Here is a 20,879-nt window from a genome sequence, read left to right as displayed (position 1 = left end):
AATTGTGTTCCGTATTATGAGACCAAGGTGCACGGGAGTTTCTTCATTACATATTTAGTAACATAGTGTAGCGAACAACAAGCACCTCCCGCGTTTGTCAACATTCTCCCGACAATTTATTAATCTTAAACGATTAATGTTGCCCACCTTAAGAGTGGTACTTTTTTTTAGTGAATTTTCTGTTTCAGGAATCGTCATGGGATTGTAATTCTCATTTATCAAAGTAAAATATGTATAAAACCGTATTATTGTACCCTTTTATACTTATTATATGTTAACACTTTTTTTTTAGTATCCGTCTCACGAATCATAATATGATCTAGTTACGCTTCGTTCATTTAAACTTAGGTCCAATATTTTCATCGTGAAATAAGTACTAATATAAAATGTAAATAGTAGAGATTCCGATTTGAATCTGTAATATCAGTTTCAAAGTTTGAATGAATTTTAACAGAATCATTACTTTTATATTGTTATGTAATTGTTATTAGCCTAAAGAATATAAACTAACATAAAAAAGGTTGACACTAAGATAGGTACTTGTATTTCACATAATTACTAAATTTACACCTGCCTGCAGTAATTCGCGCGATTAAGTACCACAATACTATACTGGCACCAGTTTGCCGCAGCAAACGACAAACTTAAAAGTATCTTTACAATAAAATTTTATCATTACGTTGTAAAGTCACATATCATATATTTAGTCTACACCTAAAAATATATTATGGTGTAACATTTTAAATAACTTTCCACAAAAATTAGACACGTATCTTGTTTGAAAATCTATAGTGTAACAAAACAAAATATGTACATCTTGAATAGTAGGAGTTTCCAAATATTAATTCACATATGTTTATACGTATAAATTTTTCTACAGTCGCTTGCACTTACAGAATAATTTTTCTTATGAAACTATTTCTTACATACATTTAAACAATTGACGAGAAGAAGAAATGAAGCAAAGCTAAATTCGTTTTAGACGTTAATATTATTGCTCAATTAATTCAGTTTTGTCTATGATCTTTTTCTTGAAAAAAAGTCAATTCTATGATTCTAACCTGAATCCTATTCAGACGTATACCCTGGCTCAACGACCTGAGTCACCCTGTATAATTATTCGACGAGACTTTCGTTCGAAATTCACATTGTCGTGAATCAAATGGCAGTGAAACACTTCCAACGTATTCGTGAATCGGTAAAATACACAAGGTTGTGTTTTTTTTAAGGAAAAGACACGTTCAGTGTTGATCCTATCGAGAAGCTACAAAAATATTCATCCGCGTTCCGTCTTACGTTCTCTACCCGTAAAATTCTGTCGACGTCATAGACGAAACTTTTCTACACGATCAGATTCTTTTCCTCCGAATGATACTCCGAGCGTCCAACAACGAACGGCCAGTTCCTCTTTGAAATTCTCTCGAGTTCACCTCGTAAGAGATTCACGAGATCATCGAGATATCGCAGCTCGTGAATGTCCTGGCGCAGTTTACTGGTACTGGACGAAATATCCTCCGTTTTCCGTTCGTCACACTGAAAGAAAAAATATCAAACATATTTATCGTCGTACAATCGTCTGTTTTGATTGAATATTAAAGTCAAATTTCAAATGATAAAATATTAATAAGTACTTGGCACATGCAAAATTAGATTTTTTAATATACAGTAGTGTTTCGATGAATGCGACGTACTCGGGTCTACTTCAGAGCATTCGTGGCAAGGCGGAAAGGTTTTCAGCCTCCCATAAATTTGTGTTTTGCCCGAAGCCGAGCCTCTACTTAGCTTCTGTTTACTCTGTTTTGATTGGTTCCACAGGGGGACTCCCTTAGTGGTGGGAATAACGTCGTTGCTCGCGACGCATTCATCGAGGAATTACTGTATGTACCTTTTCATAACATACACATTTTAATTTGAATAATTAGAAGAATGTAATTCATTAAATTAGAAAGAAAAAATACAGATTTTACCAGTCAATGGACAATATTAACCAGAATTTTTTCTTTTATTTAGTCCAAGTTCAAATACATCAAAAAGTGCGTAAAACTTAATATTTCAATTACATAATGGATTTTCCAATGAAAAAAGAAGTGAACGTGATTTAGGAACGTATATATGCGCTAAATGATTATAGCACAAAATACAATTCTCTCTTGATACTACCAGTGTCAATTGTCTCTGCTTAGGTTATTTTCCTTTAATTTATCTTCCTTCTGGCAAACGAGTAACCGTTTTAATAATAAAATCGTAGGACACAGGGTTAATGTATAGAATGCAAAGTGTTCTTACCTGAAAGCTTTGTCGTAGATTACAAATATCCCTGTAAATATCTTTGCTACTAGCCTGAAGCTTCTCCACTTTCCTTTGAAGGTTTCGAACCGCGCTTTCGGCAGTTTCGACGACATCAGGATCTTTCGAATCGGTTTCTATCGTCAGGGCCAGCCTGGTTAATTGATCGTGGGAGGAGGTGCTGTCGCAGAAACGATCCTCCTCGAGAAGGATCGCTGCTTTTTCAGGATCCGTGTCGAGGACTTCAAGGATTGATACCACTTCATTGATAGCGGTACACCGTTCCTGCAAAATATATTCACATTTTATCTGAATTATTGAACACTGTAGCAATGTGTTCCAGTTAATTCTAGATTTGACTAATTGAGATGGCATAAATAAACTTTAACACAATTTCCATTGAAACAAACGTATTACAGTACCGAAATGAAATTCAGTTTTACGAATGACAGAATTTCTGTCATCGTATGTATAGACTTAAAATTGTTCCTTGAACAAAACTTGTTAAATATTAATGTAAATATTTTTAATTGTCGAATCATATATTGGTACGATTTATTCATAATTTAGCAGTTAATACAAATATACGGAGTTTTAAACGAGGTTTCGATGCCAGGTTTATAGAAATACGCCTATATGTATTACAGCTAAGAAAATAGTGTTAATTGACAAACGTGCATTTTAAATTCTTGTTTTGAGGTATAGCTGTTTAAGCGTATACGAAAGATCAGACAGCTGGAAGATTAGAATAAATGCCACAGAGTAGTATAAATAGGCTTATCTGGTGTTCCAGACTTAACTTATCAACAATTACACAAGTGCATAGATAATGTGTGGAATGTAATTAGATACATGTCGGAAGTGTACAATACTATTAATACTACTATCATTATAGTATATGCATATTAATGTTTCTTATGACTCAAAGTAACTATATGTTTGCAACGATACGTCAGGAGTCTATAATAATTAAAGTTTATTCTTTTAATAAATGGTACACCTACTAAATTGTATTAAGAGTTGCAGAATATCAAGTACACACTAAAACAATAAAGTCTAATATTCAAAACAAGTCCAATATTTCACATATTTTTTGCTTCAATCCACATGTATTATTTGAGATTCAGAACCAAAGATAATATACTATATTTTGTGTTAATTATTTTGTGTTAAATATAAAGTTATCTTCTGTATATTCTTCGTTATTGTTAAATTCAAATAACATTTAGATTTTAGAATGTTTATTATAACCGGTCGTTAATATTTATTCACTAAATTTTCGTGATCTACGATGATAGTTATTTCTGGTTGAATTTCTGGAATAGAAAGTCCGAAATCAATACCTGCGAAGTACTCAGTCTGTAATTCGTCGATGCTAACTCGTCCGAAAGGCACAACGGTGTGTTTTGTAGGTCGCTATGGCTGTCGGAGCTCCAGTCGTTGCTGTGAATACCGGAAGTGTCCTCCAGAGAGGAGCTCCGTGTCTCTATTTTCTTACAGTCCTCCCAAGTGACGTTTAGCCCCTCGTAGCTGGACCTCTTGCAAGCCGAGTCCGGTGTTTGCAAGTCGGTTGACTTCTTGTGATCCGACCCATTTAAAGAATAATCCGTTTTCGTGTCGTAGTCGTTGTACCTCGTCGCGATTTCGTCACTAGAAGCTCGTCTGCAATTTTTCCAATGTTGCGAAACTATGGCTGGCACCGCGATTTCTATAGGAGTCGGATCCAGAAGATCTCTCAGTTGCGTAGTACCTAATCAAAACATAGAAATTTTATGGTCAGCTACGTGTTCGAAAGTGTATTAGATAACTAAAAATGTGTTTCTATTGAAATGTTGAGTAAAGTTAAAATACTTTTAAAGGGTAAATTTGCTTGAGAATATTTGATAATATCATTCGAGCTATTTTAATATTTATTACTTATTGGTGGGATAAATTATTGAACACGTTAAACATACTTTCTTCATAAACACTGATTTCAAATACAATGATTATTATGATTATTTATTTAAGAGATATCATGCGATTTATTTAACGTTTTGTATGGAATAAATACAGATGAAGCAGCTATTTTAGTTTAAAATTAACTTTAGTTTAAAATCGATTTATTAATTTTGCTTTTAAAATTTATTCTTAAAATTATTTTGCATTAATTAAACATTCTTTATTTCAAAATGATGGTTATTTAAAAATTAAGAATTTATACATCCATAGATTTAGTTCATAATTTTTATTATTTTATTTATTTATAATTTTGTTTCTTTTATTTATTGCATTGAATTAAATTTGTTACGTTTTTGTTTGAATTTGTACAAGATAAAAGAAAAGTGTCATGTTTTACTATTAAAAATAAGCTATGAATAATTTATTGAATGTTATGTCCAAACACTGGGATAGCTAAATTTAATCACTAGGACAAGCCGTAAATTCCGTCCAATCACTCGGCCAAATGAACGCTTTTAGATATTCATAAATGTGAATACTTTTTTTCATGTGAACGCTTTCTTCTAACGACTTGTCTGGAAGAAGAAGTTCTGCTCTATCGATTGAATGTACTTTTTTGCCAATCCATATTATTTTAATGTATAAAAAGTCCTCGTAACCGCAATCTTCGCCTTAAACGTCCAACCACTGGGACATCTATCTTAGCGGAGATAGGTTTTAAGGGTGCAGGTGTTGAAACGAAAGTACCGTCTAATGAACGCGAGTAGCGAGCCGATTTCACATATTGGTAGACCGCGAAACTTTACTGGGTCAGACACAATGGCCGGGTTATATGTACATTCAAGTTGGCTGACGACGGGGGAGCCTTGCTCGAACAAGTTTACGGATCCGCCGTGCACTGTTGCACGCCCCGGCGAGGTTTCTCCATATAAACGGGAAAAATACTCACCAACTTGCTTAGAGTCGATAAGATAATTCAATCGCCGCTGGCAACGGACCACCGTCTTCCGTCGATTTTCATTTTCTGGCACGAGTCTCGGCCGAGAGAAGGCTAAGTAACGGGGCGATGGCGTGAGTATTCTGTATTCCTGAGACCTGACCAGCCTTTCGGGCGTGTAGGATATACCGTGAGACCTCCGTGATTTCGACTCCGACCCGTCAAAGTAGTCTTCGGCTTCTTCCGCCGGAAACGGCGTGACGTTCTGGAATTTTATAGACGTTGTGTGTTTCATAATGTTCCGTTGAAAATTGAATACGATTATGTGATTAGGGGGGCATTCTAATGTGTATAGACGTCCATTATAAATGTGACACTTGGGTTTTTCTACAAAGAAATTACAGTGAAGGCTCTGTAAGAGTTTGAAATTCGGGACCGTTTTAAAATTTTTACGGTGCACTGCGAATCGTTTCGACACCTCAGAAATGTATTTTTTGCTCGAAGTCCGAGCCTCGACAACAGAAGAGGGGGGGGGGGGATAAGTTATACGCTTGACAGGTTCTACGAACTTCGTATCCAAACTCTCATGGAGTCTTTACTGTATAACACTTTTTGCAGTCAAGTTTTCTCGATATGTTTATCGATACGAAACTATTAGGTAATTGCACATGAAGTGGCCGATTTTACTGATAGGTATATTTGACGTTAATTTTACAAATTCAAAATAATAATATAGAAACTTTCTTTAATGAAAAATTACACAGTGGACTCTATTCGTTTCGAGGTACTATCTGACGTAACAATAAAATCAATTACACCACTGGCCACAAGTGTGGTACCAGGTCTGATAATTGAAGGAAGAGAAAAATATTATTCTAGAACAAATTGCTGAAAGTAATGCGTTAAAACTGTACATGTAGTGATTTCGTAACATTTATTATATCGTTACAAAATAATGAGTTACTGTTCCATCAATCATGAACTCTGGTATCATACTTTTGGCCGGTAGTATATGTAAAATACTAAAATTAATTAAGGTAAAGAATGAATCCGATTTTAAATCAAACATTTTTCTCCGCGTGCTTTGAAAGATGGGATTTAAGACATTTCATTTTATTTTATGCGGCTTAAAAGCCTATTTATAATATTATTTTAAGGAAAGAAGTGAAAAGTACAACCTACCGAATCCGTCCCGTTCGCATCCTTCTCGATAAGGTCCACGTCAAGATCTCCGTGAATTAGTGACGTGAGCTCTATCTTCTCGCAGTGGTCGTCGTTTAGCTCAAGTCGGAATTCCTGGGCGAGGGAGTAACTTTCGTCGTCGCCGGAGTCTATGCAAGAGAGCATCGACTCTGATGAATCTAGGGACAGGCAGTCCTTGCTACGGCTGGATCTCGGCGACTTCGGATCGTCTTCATTGCTCAGCCACCATCCGCAGTCGTCCTCGTTTAACGTTTCCTTCAACTTCTCGTCCCGATTGCCCCTCCCTTTCAGGCAAAACATTGTTAAACTTGCTGCAGTGGCAATTCCTTCGCGGCAATTTTCACGGTTCCCTCTGGATGAACGTGTACAGAACGAAATCTGCAACAAAAGGGGATATTACACTGTGTTAACGTCGAATACGGTTTAATTTATACGCTTCGAAATTACGTCATTTGTATTCGAATTCATTGATGCTCTACAGTTTGTATTTTAACTTGTTAGCCGAGGAAGACGAGTTAGCACATTGGTTGAAAGTTGAAGGTATGCTATTAAATGTGTATGTGTACAGGGTATCTCGGCTAATTTGATCACCTCGAATAATGACTTAGCGGTACACTTTCTAAAAATTTTGAGACATGGAATATCAAGGTACGTGCTTTATTTTGTGGATGGAGGCATTTTAGAGATTTCAACGTCACCTTGATTTTTTTTTAACGGAATGACCTACTTTTTGTACCATAGATCGATAGAGTGTAAAAGTCTGAGTAAAAATCTGTTGACCTTTATACGTCCTAAACCTTAATAGTTCACGAGATATTCCCAATTATAAGCCCAAAAATTATATTTCCCCATTATAAGCCCAAGTCACTAATGACCTACATAAACGTCGATGCGATTCTAAGTGTGTAAAAAAAAAATAATGTCTCATATGATAACGCAGGAAGTGTAGAAGATGTGAATTGCAGTCTTCTGCTATCAATACTTTAATAACAAAAGACACAGATTAACCTCTCCCGTCAACAATGTGTTAACTTGTCTTGACCTTCACCTTTCAGTGATACTTTATTATTGTATTTATTTGATTAATCTTTTCTCTTATCTTAAAACTTTTTATCTTATTCGTGGAGAACTGGATTTTTGATAAAGAAATAAGAAAATGTTATTACAAATAAGAGGAACTATTTGGAATAATAGATTCCGTTGCAATTATTCAATATTAATAATGATTTTCGACCGAAAACCAACCATTACTTCTGCGTATACCTAATATTTAATAGTGTTTTAATATTTCTATTAGTATAAAGTACATTGTATCGATGTTTAGTGTAACAAAGTTTTCTTCAAATTGAGTTTACTTATTTCTAACCCTTTGAGTGCGGTGTAATCAAAACTGGACTATTATTAGGGAAAAATATTAAATATAAACTATTTAACTATTATCACAATTATCTGATTTCTATTCAGATAAATATTTCGCGATAACAATATTGCACTGGACGTACATACCTATGCGTGCATAGTCCATGTCAATGTGATTAGTACATGCACCCATAATACCTACTCAGAAAGTTAATTATGTCTACACAGGTGTTTATGCTCAGAAGATGACCTAATTAACAGTTCAAAATAGTATTACTTTCAACTGTACTGTTAAAGGTTGTATTTTAATGAGTTGTACTAGTTTTACTTCTAGTAATAAATCTTGGTCATTCTTCTGTTACGTATTAAATATGATAGTTTAAAAATTTTTTGAGTTCATTTCAGAAGTTTACATTTATGAGAATTTTTTTAGTTCGAAAGTGTTCTCATTGTATTCTATTAATGATTTTTTTATTCAAAATGTAATTAATATCAGATTTCAAATGTTGTAAGGAAAATACGTTTTATTTTTAATAGTAAGGTCTGGCTTGACATAATTTAATTATGCATCTTTTAATAGACATATTTTTATAGAATTGTTTAAATATTATTATTCAAATTATATAATTATTGTTTCAAATGGAGTAAATAGTTCTTAATTTTTATTAAAAATGTTACTACTAGACTGTAGTGAAAGTTCAAGAAAAATTTAAAGTACAACGGACCTTTTCTTTTACTTCGAAGCTAACGAAACTCTTAATAGAAAAAATTTGTAATTGTTGAAACCCCATTTTGTGAAGTAACCTGTAAAAACGTGAATCTACATAAATATTCGTCATTCATTTATTATTCATGAATAACGTAAACTATTCAAATGTATTCTTTTTGTTAGAACGTTATACCTTTTCCGTCTCCAAAATATCATGAAATGTTTTCTGCGCACAATTGCAATTAATTGCGTAATAATCTCATATGTTTACTTCAAACCAATGTCTTCTCAACCCAACACTCAACACTGAACGTTAGAGATAACAACAGGTTTCTAAAACAACTCCAATAATTTCACCAGTATTCAACACCGTTTACACTTCACCAAAACAAAAAAAAAGGAACTATATCAGTCCTACTTTAAAAAATCTACACTATCCCAGACGTAGGGTAAACTATTTGAACTACTTTACTATTTTATAACTATTAAAGACGAATTTTAAATAATAATAATATTCGTAAATATTTGGCACATAAAAATTAGATTTTTTAATATCTATACCTTTTCATAACGTATAGATTTCACTTTGAAAAATTGAAAAATATAATCAATTACATTAAAAATAAAAAAAAGACAGATTTCATTAGTGCATAAATAATATTAAGTAAATGAATATTTCTAATCAGTAGCGCAAAAAATTGAATACGAAACAAGGATCTCAAAAAAATAAATATGTAATCATTTAATTATTTTAATAACTTAATATACTAATTTTTATATAAAATATTTATTCATTTAGTGGTGTTCATTCACTGGACAGATCAGCCTATCGTACAAAACTCCTGCATTGTTTCCCGCGCAGAAACCAAATCATCTCACTTAAGGTGGTTCGTGCAAAATTCGAAAGACTAGATAATTAAATAAAATTCATAATTGTTTATTAGAACGAAGTACAAACACAAAAAAAATTTGAGTTTTCAACTTGAGTTTTCTTATCGGAAGTATATTCTTTTCTATTCACAAAAATTAGAAGTGCTAACTAAAATCTAGGTACTGAAAATATAAATTCTGAGCTTTCTGATAATAAACTAAATCTTGTACCATGCCGAACATTCCAGGAAGATATTTGATAATAAAGTCCAGGATATGTAGGTTATTGGATGGGTATTCAGACTATGTGCAGGACTTGGCGATGTTGTTGAAGTAGTGTCATACCCGCGAAATACAAATATGTACATTTAAAAAATATTTTACTTATTTTCTGTTTTAGTGAATTCTAAGTTTCTAAATTATAATGCACGAGAATATAATTAACTTTACATATAAGAATATTGAATATTGACTACGCGGGACAACTGAGACGCACCACGTATATAAATAGATATGTATGCAAAAACAACGTTGCCAAACGTACCAGAAACGAGCACCGTGGATTTATTTAAAATATAATGATGAATGATCAATGGAAATGTCGTTGAATTTCATAGATGTAATTTTTATACATTATTAAAATGTATTAGCGGGTGTTTAATACTAATTATTAATATGATGCTTTATTGGCCATAGAGTCCGGTACGAACCACCTTAATTTCCTGAGATGCAATCACGGAAACACGTTCCTTACTCCCGTTTCCCATTTGAAATCACTCTCCCAATGGATTTCACAGCGCGAAACAACTCTCTCCCCCCTCCTCGATTTCCCTGTTTACCATTTTCAAGCATTATTTCACCAAGCCACCGATGATAAAACCGTTCACTTCGGTTTCGCGATAAAAACTAATAATGCCACCGCGTCGAACAAAAGCGTCGTTCGGTATCTTCGATCACCGTTGTACGAGGGAAATTCCAAAGGTAAGCCATTATACGTACACACTTGTGCGGCTTCTGTGTCGCGTCGTTGTCGTCGTCGTCGTCGAGGAAGACGTGACGGGGACTTAATATCCGAGAGCCACTAAAACCACAACGATAATCGTCGGACGATCTCCGATTGCGGATCACCGCTCGTAGCTTCCGGGCGGGAACGTCTTTTCCGGCCGGGTCAAAGGCACTTTTCCACGGTAATGATCGACGGGGTCATCTCATCGTAAATCACGATTTCTCGTCGGTTTTCATATCGGTTCGACAGTTCGCGTTGCTCGATGCGCCGTCACCGCTGCACTTCGACTGTCTCCACGAAACACCCATTTCCTTGACCACTGGTCGCCATGGGGACACTAACTTAATAAAACCGGCGTCTCTCGTTTCGCATCGGCCGTTAACGCGCTCGATTGTGTCGTTTCGCGACACGGTGCGGCGGTGGCCTTGTCGATTAACGCGTAGTCGGTCGTAATACCCTAGTTAATTTCGTTTTATGGCGTGAACTGATTAAATTTATTCGAAAATTGACGCTGGTACTTTACCAGTCGAAATTACCGGTTCGGAACATTTTGATATTTAACTTTCGTAAAATTTATAACGGGAGAGTTCTCTGTGATCGTGCGTAAATATACATTTTCGAGAAAGCCAGTATAGAACAGAATATATTTCTACTATTGAAACTCTCTTTACTGTAGATATAAGAACAAACTGCGTTAGACACTGTTAGAATTTACTGTTCTTTGTATTTTAGTGGTACTTTACTTATGCTCTAAATGCATAAAATCGACAGACTAATTACCATTTCCCAAAAAATTTTGATAACAAAAAATTCTTCTCACAATCAATTGTTCGCATACATTTTGAATAGCATTCTTTCAATTTCTTCATTCAATCCTTACCGTTACTTTCCTTATATACATTTTTATTCGAAGACACAACACAAATCGATAAAAAATAAACTAACTATCGTAACACTACTATTTCCGCATTTCGTTTCAACTTTAAATAAATAGAACGACTTCGTCACACGTACACATCGTAAATATACGTCCACTAATAATTATACAATACAAAATAAATCGTGTAAACACTGTTTATAGAATCGTTGATATTCAAATTTCCATAATTTTACTGTTACATTTCACAGCCAATTTTGTCAAATTTCACTTACATTCAAGGTTCTTCTTATGCATTCGAAAAACAATCCACCTCAACGCGATTTATTATTGTACACAGTTAACATAATATTCCAATACAATTCCACACTTTTCGGAGAACGAACCAGTCGGACTCTACTTTTCGGAGAATCTCGTTCCTTTCAGCGTTCAAACGCTCACTGAACTGTATAAACGACGTTTTTCGTTGAGCCAGAACGCGGGTCATTCCGTCATTCCGTGATGACCGCCGCTGTTTGTTTTCGATACAGCCTAAATAAATATTGTGATACGTGGGTAGCAAATTCTTACAGATAGTGTGACGTGCTCGCGTGAAAGCATTTCTCTACGATAACTCGATGACCTTTTCGTCATTGTTTTCTCTCCGCCAATGAGTCAAAACGAGAGGTTGCAGCGGTCAGTGCCGATTAGGTGATGAGCAAAAGCTGTTATCTGTCAGTTTGTTTTGATAATACGTGAAACGCGTGTACTTAGTAGAGTTAGCGATTTCAGATCGATTAATCGGAAGATCGACCTTTGGTCCCTTAATTTTCGATTTTTAAATCGATTTTTGAGAACAGATCGATCTGCGGAATCCTTTTCCCCCGGAATCTCCCGGAATAATTTTGACACTACATTTTATAGTCCCCTGAACAGAATAGTATTAATTTTCAACAATTCAAAATAATTTCACTCATTATATCTACACTTTTTTTACATTATATTGGTGGAAAAGTTAATGATAATTGTAGAATTGTAAACAGTGATTAATTTTGTATAGCTTACCAACCTAACAATTATTCATACATATCTCGAGATTAATTTTATTTACTCACACTTCGATAGATAGCTGCTTTCAATTGAATTAATTACTTCACTAGATACGTTTTATAATCATTGACTAATCACTTTTACAATACCACCCAATATGTTTTGAGTAAACAAAAAACATTCAAATAATAAAACATACACACATGTACACATATCAGATATTTTCACCAAAAGTCATTTTACACGAATTTTACATCACTTTGTTTATTTGCTCGGACGTAGATGAAGCTTCTTCACTGTATATGACACGTTTTCAGAAAACTGAAAATTCTATGCAAATAAACATTTGTCATGTCACGATGGCATCAGATTTTCCAACAAATGGTGTAATTTTGAGGAAGGACTCTTTATGACAACTACTGGCGGCCAGAACATTAGCCATACTAGCTCGATTGCGACTACCGCAACAACAACGACGTGTACTTTGACATATGATAGTAAAAAAATCCTTGAACGAGTCGCGAGCATGTTTCCCAAATTGCTTTACAACGACGTGTACTTTGACATATGATAGTAAAAAAATCCTTGAACGAGTCGCGAGCATGTTTCAAAGATTATTTGTCGCTACTAGATTGATCTTTATGTAAATTTACATTTTTACGGAGTAAACACGAGGCTTCACATGTCGAGCGTCGAGCTGATTTTGATGACCTTGTTATGATAGTTGTTTAAAGCGAAAGTGCAAAACAATTTTGGAGGGAAAATGCTAGAAATATCATTATCATTTTAATTTTGAAAACCAAAGTATTACTTTTTAGATTTCATACTGATTCATTATAGTGACCAGATCGGTCACTTACCTACCTTCATTTTTATATCGTATTTAACCCTTGTGCTTTAATCAGGTCAATTTGATCTGAAGCGAATGTTTGGTTCTTAATTATGCTTTTTAAATTTGATAATTAATTTGACACCAATAGCTTACATTTATATTATGATCTAGTGATGGGAAAATATGTTTCTTTAATTCAATTTTAATACAAGCCTAATTGAATTTATTAGTGAGAACAGTGTATGAAGGTTATGATGTCCAGCAGAGATTGTAAAGGTAGATCTCAGCTTGTCTCCAGTAGATTTATATATTTTTGTATCATTTTATATTTTTTAACGTATGCATATAACTTCGAAGTCTGAGTGTGAGCGTAACGACTCATTAAAATAATTGCGTACTTACAACTTCATTGAATTAAAAATAAAGCAACAAGTTTTATTGATTTTAATGAATCTTTCCTTTTATTTTGCTTTACAAAGACGTGTGCATTATAAATGCAGAATATTATTAGAAAACTGTAATAAATACGAAACAAAATTATATTAATACGTAATAATTTAGTTTTATTGAAATTCATCGTATACATAATAGATATCTCATATAGATATCGGTGTTAGTATTTGTTGTTTAGAATACATAAAGTTAAGTATTCAATTGTTTTTAGTACGTTTCTTTTGGAAACATAGTTATATTATTATAGCTAAAAAATCATCATAAGAAGTACACAGTACAATTTTATAAAAACTAGAAATTTTGTACAATTCTATTATCAATATACGTTCACAATGTTTTGCAATTAGAAGTGTAAAAATTTGCCATTTATTTGTAATAAACACGTGTCCATAATTAATCTAATAGATATAAAAGTTCAGTCCTCAACTAGAAAATGTATCATTGTAAAATTTAAAACACAAAAATGTGATGATGGGATTGTTCAGCAAAAGGAGTGTATAGTAATATTGAATGCACCTTTTTGATCATTTAATATTCAGTCCGTGCTATATCACGAACTCAACATCACAATAATGGGAAAGAAAGTATCATTAAAATATGTTTATCAAAGTATCCAAATAAAAAAAAAAGGAAAACCCTTATATAATTAACATTCGCTACATAATAAAATATTAACGTGACACATGTCAAATAATAATTTAATAAGGAAAATAACACCGATGAAATTGTTAGTACCATCACTTCACACTCTGTTCCTTCCAATTCCATCGGACACGAGTCGGTTGATTTAAAATTAAAAAAAAGAGTAACAAATGAATCCGACACCATACGGTCCACAAATTTCTACAAATACATTTCTAGAAAGTAAATCAAATAAATCAACATTTCTACACCAGACACAGGACGAAAATTTTAATGCAGTATGGCTCTGCAATGGACGCCGCGCAGGCAGAGCCATCGCATGGAACTGTGAACGATAGCGCGTCCGAGGTGTAGATTGTCTTTCCAGTTTTTGCTGTTTTCTAATAGTCAGCCTGTAGTCTAGGGGTAAGATCTGCCACCGTCAATCCGGTACATGGATAGAAGCAGGTATTCGAGACTACATGCTGATTTTCAATTTTTTCCCCGGGATTTTTTCGGTCAAAGGTTGACACGTTTCGACCGCAACACGACCCCGTTAAAAGCTCGAATTTAATTCGCCTTTTGGGACGAATATTCATGAGCGTGACGTCGAAAGGCCTTGATCGGGGATAAAAACGAGGTGCGTCAACGATAACGTTATCGATACGGCCAATGCAGCCAGGTGTAACGGGTGTTTTCTAATATATCCGCGAAGATGATCGCTGTTGCAGTGAGTCTATTTCGTGAACAATGTAGAATATCGTGTGACTGGATTTCGAAACATAATATTAACGTATTCACATATCTTTGTCCTTTTGTTATCAGTACATACTGATACTTTTGTTGTAGTTCTAAATGTGGAAAATGCATGGATGTGCCTGGAAAACCAATTGTTATGGTACCCTAATAAAACATGTGAATATTAGGTTGGTGGGAAATAAAAGGCCGACTATTCACATCTATACTACTTGTATGCTACTTAATGATAAACATTTGTAATGATGCTAATTCTATGAAGTTTATATCTTTATATGTCACACTATATAACTAATGGAAAAAGTCTATACATTTTACAATTGCAGTTTCTACACATAACAATTTCTGTTTTAATCGACTGCAGAATTTGGGAATATCCGAACAGTATTGCTTACGAAAATTTTTGATTCGTTTATTTTGGTTTGTCAATTTATTTGCAATATTAAAATGTTTTATTATATTTTGCGAAGCACCCTGTATATGTTGGTAACCTCACTGTAAATCTCTGATTGGCTGACCTTGTTATGGCGATCATAGCGATTATCTCGTAAACGATAACGCGAATTAAATCAACTTGTGATTCATACAGCGTCGCGTAAAACCGCGTAGGTGCATTTCGCGGTTAGAGAAAAAGAAAACAGAGGATACTATTCGCTGGTGTAAACTAATACCTCAGCGTAAAACGTAACGCCTTGCACAAGGAAATAAAGTTAATTATTCCTTTATTTTCATGTGAAATTGTTACCTAAATAGGATCTTGTTTCAAGTTTCACTTCCGTTTCGAAATTTTTAACAATTTATATAGTTGAATTATCCAACAGCGTTTCTAGTTGTTTATGGTTCCTTTATTATTCTTTTATTTTCATAAATCGATCTCGCTTTATGTTTCATTTCCGTTGCAAACTTTTAACAATATGTATAGTTGATATATCTTGCAGTGTTTCTATTTGTTGCAGTCAAGAATTTGGTATCCGTTAGGAATCAAAGTTGATCGTGTATGCGGATAAACGTCACACGCTACAAACAATATTGAATAATTACAAAGTTCAATAAGTTTTAAATTCATGATTTTTTTGTTTCAAAAAAATGAGGAAAATCAATTTTTTATTCTGTATTACGCAAAGTCAGCTTCAGTACTGAAACTAACAATAAGTGTAGAAAATCTATATATTTGTTTTGCATAAATCGCTAGAAAATAAATACAAATCTTATCACCTTAGTTCAATATCTAACCAAAAATATATTGCGATAGGAACAGTATTTACGATAAGAATTGTGTAAAAACATGAAATGTTGAATATTCAATTGATTTAACAAAAATATGTCATTTTGTTCTTAACGTAGGTAACTAATAACTAAATCAATTTCCTGAATTCGATGACTAATCTGTAAACAAAATTTTGACAAAGTTTTGCAGACAATATTTTTCGAGTCGACAGGTCCACAAATAAACCATTCCACAGTTACACGATATTTTTGGTTTCCATAACTCATGTCATCTGTTTGCCTCCATTCATCTCGTTTGCTGTGACAACGGGGTAGTAGATCCCTGATGTTTAGAGAAGGTATACTACATATCCTTCAATTACAACACGCTCTTGACATCTATGTGTACATGTAGTACACTACAGAAATGTTGAATCGTAAAAAAATGTCTGATTTAATTCAAAATACTTGAACGACAGCATGGATTCATCGATCAATTTTATAGAGGGGAATTTAAGAAATATGTCTATATTTTTTCAAAATTTTATATGGCGATTTCAATATGTAAAAATACAATATAAGAACTTGATAAGATTTATATTGTACAACTTCGGAAAATTTCTAGTAATGTAGAATATTAATTCATAATATTAATGAAATTAATATTATTAATTATTAGTAATAATATTAATAAAATTCATGGAGCAATATTCATATTTTCATATTCCACAGAAATTTAGAAAATATGAAAATTTATTGGTGTCCATAACTTGGCCTAATTATGATAGAGGGACAAGTAAAATGTTTCCACAACTTTCACCTTTCTGCGATCCTATTTCTTATAAATGCGACGATGCAATTATAAAATTTAATTGCAACTGTGTCTGTACTACATAGACACCACACTTTTTAGATTCTTTGTCTGACTAGAACGACTGTTTCTACTTCATCAGCGAGACTATCTCTACTGTGCGATTTCAATGATGTTTGGAACAGTTCTCAATTTAGTTACTCACGAACTCCGTTCATGTATTCCATGTTACGCATCTCGCACAGATGCATCACAGGGAACAGATGGAGAAGCATTCTAGGTCGTCGTGAAAAGCAGAACGGAGGATAGTCTTGTAGCGGAAGTATAAGCTGATGTTTCAGTCTACGCGTAGAATTACTTTTCTTCACCTTAATTTAACAGGTAATTTTGCAGTATTAAGATATTCAGATTGCGAATTTCATTTCATATTCTGTGCGTAAAATGGCAACGTGAATTACCCTTTATCGATAGAAAATCAATTCTTTATACTTGATTACTCTAATAGTTGTGTAAAATCGTAATTAATGTATCATATTTATTTTCATGAAATATAGTATGTTGAAAATTTCAGAAATGTATTTTCGGAAACAAAAATTTGAAAAACTTGCAATTGTCGGAATCGCGAAGAAAATAGTAAAGGTTGCTTTTTATAACTTCTTTATTTGAGACTAATGAAAATTTAATAAATATATTTCGATGATTTTTGTTAGTTATACATATGTTGAAAATTTCATCAAAATTAGTTAACTTTGCTACGAGATACAAACGATTGAAAATGTTGAAAATCACAGTTTTTCGCGACTTACCACCTACAGCTGTAGTAAACTAACACTTCTTACATCTCATCATTAAATTTTCATTATAGCCTTAGATTAAAAAGTTGTAAAAAACGATCTTTACTATTTTCTTCGCGATTTCGACCATTTGCAAATTTTTCAATTTTTTTTTTACACATCACTTAGTAAACTAATGTTCCTAACTTCACAAAAGAACTCAACTCACTCGAAGCAATTTGAAAAAAGTTGTTCCGTTTTAAACGATGTACAAATATTTTTGTCCTCCACCGTAGATAATCGAAAATGATCATTCTCTGAATTAGGGACAAAATTACCTCTAACTGAGTCAGTTACCCCAACTTACGCCAGTTCATACATCCCGTAATCTCTCAGACGCCACGTGGCCCAGTCAACAACTAAATCACAACGAACAAAACAAATCACAATCCCATAAAACACTCCACGAACAAATTAAAAAAACACACGAAACACCACTCCAACGAAACATCACCAAAAAACCCTTAAATCCCATAATGAACCACTACCCAATCACAGTCACATCTAACACGTTGTCCCTAATCATCCCATCACCATCGTCCACCTTCAAAATCAAGACACGTACAAAAGATGACACGAACGTTGTCGCGCGAAGCGACAAAAAAAAAGAAATAAACAGATCGACAAAACTTTCGAACAAGCATGGCAGAAATCGCATGGGCAAGGTGTACAACTTCCGGGCGTACCAGGGCGCATGTACACAAATATGGCGCCTCACCGCGGCGGGTGTAGGCCGCGTCGTACGGTAGCGTCAGACGGCCGGCGACGTGGGGGTTTGGCGGGGTTTGTCGGATCGATAGCGCGCGCATGAGGGTGCGCGTCGAACATCATCCCTACGTTCCGTAACGGTGGGATCGTGACGGACCTAGCCGCGCACCGTGAGTTCGAGTATCCGCCGAGTATTCCACCGATGTCAATAGCGTACGTGCGTCCGAGTGACGAGCATCGGGCTCGGTAGCTCGGCCGACTGGACATCAACTACTCGGTCCCCCCGTGTGTGTTGTCTAACCAAGGACTGTCTACATATACACTATTCGTAGAACGCCGGCCGGTCTCACCGTGTCGTCGTATGGTATCTGAATCGTGCTCGAAAGGGTGGTGTAGGAGGAGAAGGCCACGATCATCTTTCGGATCCTGATTGTTCGCCGCGAGTGACTTATACTATTCCGAATGCACGAGGTTTGGGTTCACGATGGTTACGCGCGGTAGTAACGTGTAGGACCCTATGGTGTCTCGTTGAGAGATAGTGAATATGTCCGTGATGTCTGGAGGCATGGCCTGGTGCCGGGCCGCGACAGGGCCTAGGAGATCCACGCTACTTCTGATCGTCGCTGTCCTATTAGGCCTGTTGTCCCGTGGCGTCGTCACCGAGAAGAGCAAGAAATGTGAGTAAATACACGTATTTGTTTTCCCTCTAATTTAGGCGTGTTTTTCTCTTTGAATTCCGTTCCTCGACCGTCGGTAACTATCTTCATCGCACTGCACGGCACACGAACGTGGTGAAATAGCGTTGTTTCGGAGTGAAATGCGGTTTGAATGGCTCGTGTCATGCGCTTCGGGGGAGGGGATGCTACCTGAAGTTGCTGCGATTTATCGAAAGTCTCCCGGAGGATTTTGAATAACACTCGTGTGTGCATTGTTTAATTGAATTGATTTGGGAATTTGATAAAGCAGTGGTGTTTGATATGACTTTGTTTGTATGTATTCTTTTTAAAGTTGAATAGAAAGGATAGAGAAAATATAAAGTTGAATGTCAGGTATTATTGTAGTTGTGTTAAATATTTAGTATTTATGTCTAGTTGAAATCTTAGTGGTGTTTACTGGTTTTGTTTAAATGGTGACGTTATGTTGCATCGTGTTTAAGGATTTTGTTTGAATGGTGAGGTTACATATGTGGGGTAGGCATCGGTCATTTTCTCTGTTGGATGGAAACGTTTCGAAATACTACGTGGTAATTAATGCAAACAACGAGCTTCTAGGTTGAAAGTTTGAATTAGGAAGTTACTGGCACACGGGGTACATTTCAGGCGGAAAAATGTGGAATTACTCGGGAACTTTAATTAAAGTACCGTCAATGGGAAGTTTAATTTCATTCTTTTACCTTGCTACGTGAGATTCTTCAGACTCTAATACCTTTTCGCTCCATATTAACTCGAATAACAAGAAAGTTTGTAATAAATCAATTTGCATACGTTGCACATAATTTTATTTTCCTTTGTCGTATTACGTGGTTACTCGTATTGTTTATGTTGATGCAACCAAAGGTCACGTGGCAAAGAACGTAGGTACTAAAGGGACACTCTTTGATTCTTAAAAAATTCGAGCAAGAATTAAAATTGTATAATATCTTCGGGAATATAACGTAACTGAATTATGTAAATTAGTTGGTAGTTAAGGAATTATATATTTATTTACATTACAATTGAACAGTGTAGACTTTGCAGAAACTGTAAAAGAGAATTTGTGTTCTTCTTCCCATATCAATATTTTAACTAATTAACTCTAGACTAATTAATGCAAATGTAATTATACATTTTGATTCTAATTACTGAAACTAAGTATCCCGATTTCAAAGTGGGTATAAGTAAATGACAGAAGAGCCTGTAAGAATTAAAGTGATGAAACTAGAAAAAATTTGTTGATTGCGTCATTTACTCACACATTTTTATTTTTTACTTCCAATAACAAATTATATTATAAGGTTTCTTAGGGTAAGAATTCAGTGCATGAGCATCGTTTTGAGTCAACAAGTATGAAAATAACGACAATGATATAATTATTGTGAAAGTGCTCATGTTTATACAAATTCTTATTTTCATAATCTGTTCAATAATTGTTGTAACTGAAGCAAATTGGATTTCACCGATGGACAGGTTGTTTATTTAAAAAATAAAATAATGACTTTAAAGTTGATTGTTAAAGCTTTTGTTTCGGTGTATTTTACAAATAGTATGTATTATAAATGTATATCTTTAATATTCTTATCTGTAATAATTCCTGGCGGGAAAAGTAACAAATTTTTTTCTTAGAAAATGATTATTAATAGCAGGAGGTTAGGAAAGGGTTGAGAATTTAATATTCGTAAGAGTTACGTTTGTGCCAGTTTTCAGACTAGTGGAACGATTTTACCACGGATTAATATATAGTGAT

General features: G+C 34.4%; 1 protein-coding gene across 2 annotated transcripts; it reads right to left on the bottom strand.

The window, feature by feature from the left end:
• Positions 1-1,287: 1,287 nt before the first annotated feature.
• LOC107186636 lies at positions 1,288-11,617 on the bottom strand. 2 transcript variants are annotated; one of them, XM_015574541.1, is made up of 6 exons: positions 11,464-11,617; positions 6,347-6,745; positions 5,177-5,429; positions 3,630-4,036; positions 2,287-2,571; positions 1,288-1,533 (listed from the first exon to the last, which is right to left on the bottom strand). In XM_015574541.1, the coding sequence occupies exons 2-6, from the start codon at positions 6,665-6,667 to the stop codon at positions 1,342-1,344; spliced, it is 1,458 nt and encodes a 485-aa protein (XP_015430027.1). In that variant the 5' UTR covers positions 6,668-6,745; positions 11,464-11,617; the 3' UTR covers positions 1,288-1,341. The 2 variants fall into 2 exon arrangements, with proteins under 2 accessions (XP_015430027.1, XP_015430036.1); XM_015574550.1 differs by lacking the exon at positions 11,464-11,617 and adding an exon at positions 10,305-10,590.
• Between the last annotated feature and the right edge of the window lie 9,262 nt (positions 11,618-20,879).

This window comes from Dufourea novaeangliae, unplaced genomic scaffold (assembly GCF_001272555.1).
Source record: "Dufourea novaeangliae isolate 0120121106 unplaced genomic scaffold, ASM127255v1 scaffold14, whole genome shotgun sequence".
Lineage (NCBI taxonomy): Eukaryota > Metazoa > Arthropoda > Insecta > Hymenoptera > Halictidae > Dufourea > Dufourea novaeangliae.
Note: the sequence above shows the minus strand (reverse complement) of the source record. Positions and strands in the feature narration are given on the sequence as shown.